The sequence below is a fragment of the Gavialis gangeticus genome, unplaced genomic scaffold (genome assembly GCF_001723915.1).
Source record: "Gavialis gangeticus isolate Ggan-Ray unplaced genomic scaffold, GavGan_comp1, whole genome shotgun sequence".
NCBI lineage: Eukaryota > Metazoa > Chordata > Crocodylia > Gavialidae > Gavialis > Gavialis gangeticus.
Window position 1 is genome coordinate 2,162,668 of NW_017729018.1, and position 6,891 is coordinate 2,169,558.

Below are 6,891 nucleotides of genomic sequence, written 5' to 3' on the forward strand. Positions count from 1 at the left end.
TTTTTTTTTTTTTTTTTTTTTTTGAGTGGTTGAACTTGGAAAAAGCATAAAAGAAGTAGGACTCCAAGCTTGTTCATTAGAGAAATGCCAATTCCCATTTCATTTATGTCTTCTCAATTCTGGAAACAAAATGAAGCTTAGATTAGTAAAGCCTAAAGTTTTGTTTCACTTGACACTTCTTGTTATAGCCAGTATCTGCAAGAATTTCTGTAATTATAGTTAGTTCAGTCCTCCAGATAGAAGGGGATAGTATTCAAAATCCAAATATTTGGCTACTATTTTACTTCTCATGTTTCAAGCAATCAATGCCTATACCAGCTTTTATTTCTAAATTGACCCCCAAAGGGCATGTACAGATTGTAGGAAAGTAGGGCTGCAAAGGAGATGGTCATCTAATCCAGCCCCCTACTGAAGGCAGCTATCACACGATAAAAATCTCCAACCAGCTGGAAAGTTAAACCTTAAAAAGTTGTACTAACTTTATAGCTGCTTGCTATCAAGTTATTTAATTTGTACGTGTAGCAGAGTCGCCCCTGCGGCTGACATGGCTCCTACCCACGGGGAACAGCCCTCAGCTTGGGGATTGTGGCTGCCATGATCCTCAAGGCTTGGGGGCACATGAAACCCCTGGACCCACCTAAGGCTGGCTCCTGACTGCACCTTGTGTGCATGAGGCACAGCTGGGAGCTAAAGCCCACGAGCTGTGTGACTCTTGGTCCTGGCTGTGTGGGGCTCCTAGCCATTGGGACCTGCTATTTGCAGATGCAGAGGGAGCCCAAGATTGGAGCCCTAGTTGCTACTTTAGAAAATTGGTCTCACCATTTTAAAAAATTAGTGTTACTGTTTAAAATGGTACTGAGGTTACTAAGTGAGTGTTACTGAGGTTTAAAGAGAAGTACTGCTCAAAGAGTGAGAAAATTAGTTTTTCATAAAAGAAAAACACCAGCTACTACCATGCATAAGAACTATGGAATTTGGTTTTGATTCTTCTGAGCTCTTGGCCTGGGAATGAAAGCTTTTTCTTGTACTGAAACTGCAGTGGTCCTTCCATAGCAATTCTGTGCAATGCAAGTTTCCACAGGCATCTGCAGCAGCAAGAGGAGAGGAGTGAATATACATGTTTTAAACCAGTGATTCTTAAGTAGGGTGCAATCAGGTCCTTTTAAGGGAGCCATGCAATGTTAGTATTATTGATGTACAAGCACTTTAGTGTGATCCACAGATTAAACCTGAAGATTTCAGATAGGGATCCATAATGTCAAAAACATTCTGACAAGTTGTGGTCTTTCTGAGTTCTTTCCAACTAAAGAATTGTGCTTTTTGTCTACAGTTTTTAAAAAAAAAAATTAAAGCTAAGAGCTGGCATTTTCTGAGGAGTGCCTTGAGTATAAAAAGGTTGAGAACCACTGCCTTTAAACAGATTAATCATCAGCATCTACTGTGAAAAAGGAGGTATTCACAAGTATGTCTTTCCTGCATATCCAGGGAGGAAATGTGAAGTTTAGAACTGTAGCGATGGCAGCTAACCACAAATACTACATGGTAATAACACGCATAATAAGGCACAGGAAAAAAGTTGTTGTTCTTTTTTTAATATAGTTCCAGTGCAGTTGTGTAACAGTTACAGTGGTGCCTAGACTTGGCTCATCCTGTTGATTTACAGCTAATGGATACAATATACTGGCACTTCTGCAGGGGCTCCACCTGAAACAATGGGAAACTTGCTATGATACATTTTGTGTGGTTCTTCTTCTATAGTGAATGAAAATATACATCTTGCAATAGAATACAGCCTATGTCATAGTTTTTAATAGCTATAAGCATCTCTTCTTTTTATACTATTACTATTTTTTTAACTTGTAGTTAGGAGATGAAAGTGATGAAACAGTTGAAGTACAGATTGCAGGACTTCCAAGTTCAGACCCTCCATCTGCAACAAATTACTTTCTTCAGTACATCAGTTCCAGGTGAGACTACCAAAAAGGTTGAGCATCTTCACTCTCTAGTGTGGATAGAGTACTATTAGTAGTGCTCCTGCTGTCTAGTGGAGATGCTCATATTTTTCAGTATGTTGAAACCTGCTGAAAATACAAGTATGTGGCTAGTAGACAGCAGCAGTACTACACTCAGGTTTTTTCAGGGGGAGTGGTTTGTTGCTTGTTTCCTTTTCTTTTCTTTTTTTTTCTTTTGTTTTTGAGATTTCCACTTTGTCTTTCAGGTTTATCAGCTTGTGGTCCTTCACTTGCACACTGGCTCTTTCTGTTTTCTCTCTAAATGCATAAATAACTTAATTATTCTGTCTCCCACAGTATAGGGAGAGGGAGAGACAGAATAAATTAAATATTTATGACTGCAAATAATATCTTCAAAATGTGAAGAGAATGTGACAGATTCAACCTGCTTGAGTTTGCAAAGTCTGAAATGAACCTAGCACCAGATATTGCAGAAATTCTCCACCTTTTTGTTATTTCTAGGTTGTTTTTGACTTAGTACAACTAGAATTCTTGGGCCCATGGGTCTATTATAGGAATTATCCTTGGTTCCCTTGAACATCTGTGGCACTGAGACAACCCAGAAGTATCTGACTTACTATTATTAAAAGCTTCACGGTTTGTGTTTTTTGTGAAAACGCAGGTTTTAAAGAACCTTGTCCTCATTCAGTGTATGCATTAAAAAAAAAAAAAATCCTACTATTGCACTAAGAAGATAACCTCTGAACAGTAGAATGAGGCATTTCATGTCAGTTGCCATACCTCATGGCGCAGACTATAAGCTGTTAGGGTTCAAACACTACCTATCCAGTGCTTGTTTCCTTTCCCTTAGAGATGGGTATAGATGATGTCTCTCTTGATTGAGGAACCATCATCTTGGACAGGCTTTTTAAGCTGGTTTCTTTGCTAAGGAATTAGACTAGTTAAAACAGTTTATGCTGTGTCTGACTTGGACAAGACTGGACCAGGAGCCAGACTAGAGCAAAAAATAATTAGACAGCACTCCCTCAAGCATGCAGTGTACTCTGACTCTGCATGAAGGAATCCTACAACAAGGTGGCAGTAATATTGGCATTTACCTTCGTGCTGACTTCGGTTGGTCCTGAGACCTGTCTTTGGTGCAGAGGCAAGTGGAGAGGTAGAGCTGCAGGAGCGCTGACTCTGTTGCAGGTACTATGTAGGACCGTCTTGCAAGGGCTCTAAAACTGGGGCTTCTAGAAGGTTTGTCTTTGGAGTAACATGTTTTCCAAGTTGTAGTATATAGGCACCAACATGACTCCGTGCGCAGAAAAGAAAACACTGTTCCTGTCTATATACCAACATTTGCACTGGTGACTAACCTCATAAGTAGGGATCCTGGTTTTCCCTGATTAACCAACCCCCCACCCCCCAAAAAAACCAAAAAACAAACCCCAAACATTTTCCTGAAAAATCACAAATCTCTTAATAAACCCAAAATCTGTGATTAAAATTTAAAGGACCCCTGGCTCTGTTCATGCCTCTCACTCCTGCCCCCTCCCCCCAGCCTTGCTGGTGCCCATCACCCCCCACCCAAGTCCCTGCTCCCCCAGCCCTGCCGGAGGGGGCCCCCAGCTGCCAGGGCTACAGACCCAGGTCCACAGCCCCTTGCCTCCACTCCCCACTGCTGTGGGCTTGGACAGGGCAGCTCCCCACCACTGCATGCACTCCTGGGGGGCAGAGGGGGACCTGTGCCCCCCTGATCTGTATGTGTGGCAGCTCAAACTCCCAGTCTGCTTCCCCACCCAATGGCCTCCACAGCCCTGCCAGGTATGACCTGGCTCAGCAGGGGACAGGGGCTGTGTGGGGATCTTCTCACTGCTACGAACTTCTTCCCTCCCCCTGCTGCCTTGGCAGTGCACCCCCTGTGCATGCTGCTGCTTTGAGGGGCACAGCACCATGCTGCTGCCTTCACTGTAGCCCCGCACATAGGAGGCCCATCACTAGGGCAGCACGGGGTGAGCAGCGGCGAGGAGATCCCCAGCTCGTCTGTGCCAGGTGGTGCCTGCTGGGATGCGGAGGCCCCAGGGAAGGAAAGCAGTGCAGAGCTTGCAGCAGCAGGCAGCTTCTCTGCACTGACCTGCTGTTCCCTGTTGCCCTGCTTCCCTCCTCTGGGGTCTCTGCAGTCCAGCGGGCGCCACCCAGTGCAGCAGGGAGCAGAGGAGCCATGCGGAGAAGCTGCTTGCCGCTGCTAACCTGGCGCTGCCTTGGCAACATAACTCCTGTGCACGGGGCTGCAGTAAGGGTAGCAGCATGGGGAAAGCAGTGGCACGTGCAGGGGGTGTGCCACCAGGGTAGCGCAGGAGAAGCTCACAGCAGTGAGGAGATCTCCATGTGGCCCCATTGTCCCCTGCTGTGCTGGGTCATGCCTGCTAGGCTGCGGAGGCCCTGGGGGAGGGAAGCAGGGCAGGAGCCTGCACACAGATCTGGGGGGTGTGGGTTCCCCCCGCTCCCTGAGAGTGCACATGGCAACAGGGAGATGGCCCTCCCCCGGACAAACAACCTGCAGCCTCATCCTCCTCCCTGTTGGGGCCCTGCAGTTGCTCACTGCAGCCTTGGGCCCCAAGCCCCATGTAGCTGGGCAGCAACCCCAACCCTACTCAGCTTCCTCCCTACAGGAGTCTCCATCCTCCTCTTTCTTCCCCCCACCCCTTACCTGCTGGAGCTGCTCTCAGGCTGCTTGGGACCACATGCATGTGCATGCACATGCACATGCACATGGTGCCCCCTGTCTCTCAGCCTTCCTCCTGCTCCCTCCCAGTCCTATAAGTGTGATGCGGCTTTTTTCTCCTGAGGTGGAGTACCTTGCATTTATCCTTATTGAATGTCATCAGGTTTTTATCCGCCTATTTTCTAAGCCTGTCAAAGTCGGCTTGCATCACCAGCCTATCCACAGGTGAGGATGCTTTAGCACAAAGTTTGGTGTTGTCAGTGAACTTGGCCAGTCCGCTTCTGACACCAATGTCCACATCGTTAATAAAGATGTTAAAGGAGTGTATGTCCAAGGATAGAGTCTTGGGGGTGCCACTGGTCATGGAGCACCATGATTATTCACTTCCATTGATTACTATTCTCTGGGTCTGACTTCGGAGCCAATTTCCCAGCCATCGGGCTGTAATGTAGCTGAGGCCACAGTTGGCCAGTTTTTCCGTGAGGAGATCATGGGACACTAGATTGAAGGCTTTTTTGAAGTCCAGATATATGCTGTCAATCTCTTCTCCCTTGTCCAGGTGATAGGTCACCTGGTTATAGGAGGAGATAAGATTGGTCAGGCAAGACTGCATCAAACCTGTGCTGGCTATCCCTCAGGATGTTGCCATTAGCCAGTTTGTCAAGAATGGTCTCTTTTTGATAAATTTTTTCCAAAATCTTCCCAGGGATTGAGGTCAAGCTGATTTGGCCTGTAGTTCCCCGGATCTACTTTTCCCCCTTTCTTGAAGATGGACACCACATTGGCAGTCTTCCAATCTTTGGGTACTTCACCTGAGCGCCATGAGTTCATGAAGATCCTTGCTAGTGGCTGGGCTATGATGCCTGCTAGCTCCTTAAGTACCCTGGGGTGCAAGCTGTCAGGACCAGCTGATTTTGGTGTCCAGCCTCTCAAGATGTTCCTTTACGAGGTCTACACCGATGCTGGGTATAAATTCACCCTCACCCTGGCCATCCTGAATCGTGTTAGACAGGGAGGTCCTTTTGGGCTGGTTAAAACAAAAAACAAAACAAACAAAAAAACCAAAACTGATGCAAAATACCCATTAAGCAGGTTGGCTTTTTCTTGGGTGTCAGTTGTGCCATTTAGTTTAGCAGGGGTCCAGCGTTATACTTGCTTTTCTGACTGCCCACATATGTGAAAAAAAGGACTCTTTATTGTCCTTAATGTGTGTAGTCAGTTGGAGTTTGGTTGCTGCCTTGGCTTTCTGTCACTCATCCTTGTTAAACCTCTTGCGATTCCTTTTGGCCGAATCCTCCAATTTGTTTAGGTCACTCTGAATTTGCCTAGTCCTACCCTCCAGCATATTAGGGGGTCAGACCTGATGCTCCGTTTAGGTCCCTTCTGACCCTAAGTACTATGATATCTACTACTCCCCCAAGCTTGGTGTTATCTGCAAACTTGCTGAGGGAGTACTCCATCAATGACCTGGAAGATGACAAAGGCGTTGAGCAAAACCAACCCCTGGGGGATTCCACTTTATACTGGCTGCTGACACTGAGCCATTGATTACTGCTCTCTGAGCCTGATGCTCCAGCCAGTTTTCTATCCACCTTACAGTCCATCCAGCCCATACTTCCTTAGCTTGCCTGTGAGAATGTTGTGGGAGACTGTATCAGAAGCCTTGCTAAAATCAAGGTATACCATATCCACTGGTCTCCACAGAGCCAGTCACCTTGTCACAGAAGGTAATCAGGTTGGTCAGGCATGACTTGCTCTTAGTGAATCCGTGCTGACTGTTCCTAATCACCCTTTTCTCCTCCAAGTGCTTACAGATGGATTCCTTGAGGATCTGCTGTATGATTTTTCCAGGGACTGAGGTGAGGTTGACTGGTCTGTAGTTAACCTAGATCCTCATAGATTTCATAGACGTTAGGGCTGAAAGGGATCTCGGAAGATCATCAAGTCCAACCCCAGCCTGAAGGGCAGGAAGTCAGCTGGGGTCATAGGATCCCAGCAAGATAAGCATCCAATTTCATCTTGAAGAAGTTCAATGTAGGTGCTTGAACCACCTCCGATAGCAGGCTGTTCCAGACCTTGGGGGCTCGGACAGGAAAGAAATTCTTCCTTACGTCCAACCTAAAACAGTCTCGCAGTAGTTTATAACTATTCGACCTCGTCATCCCTTGGGGTGCTCTGGTGAACAAATGTTCCCCCAGATACTGGTGGTCA

The 6,891-nt window shown here is 46.4% G+C and overlaps 1 protein-coding gene across 3 annotated transcripts in view; it reads left to right on the top strand.

Moving 5' to 3' along the window:
* The window catches only part of RANBP3 (RAN binding protein 3), a 174,979-nt gene that overhangs the window by 102,045 nt on the left and 66,043 nt on the right, over nucleotides 1–6,891 (top strand). For all 3 annotated transcript variants that reach the window (XM_019513204.1, XM_019513205.1, XM_019513206.1), the window contains one exon: nucleotides 1,864–1,967. In XM_019513204.1, coding sequence (XP_019368749.1) covers nucleotides 1,864–1,967 — 104 coding nt within the window. The remainder of the gene's footprint in view (nucleotides 1–1,863; nucleotides 1,968–6,891) is intronic.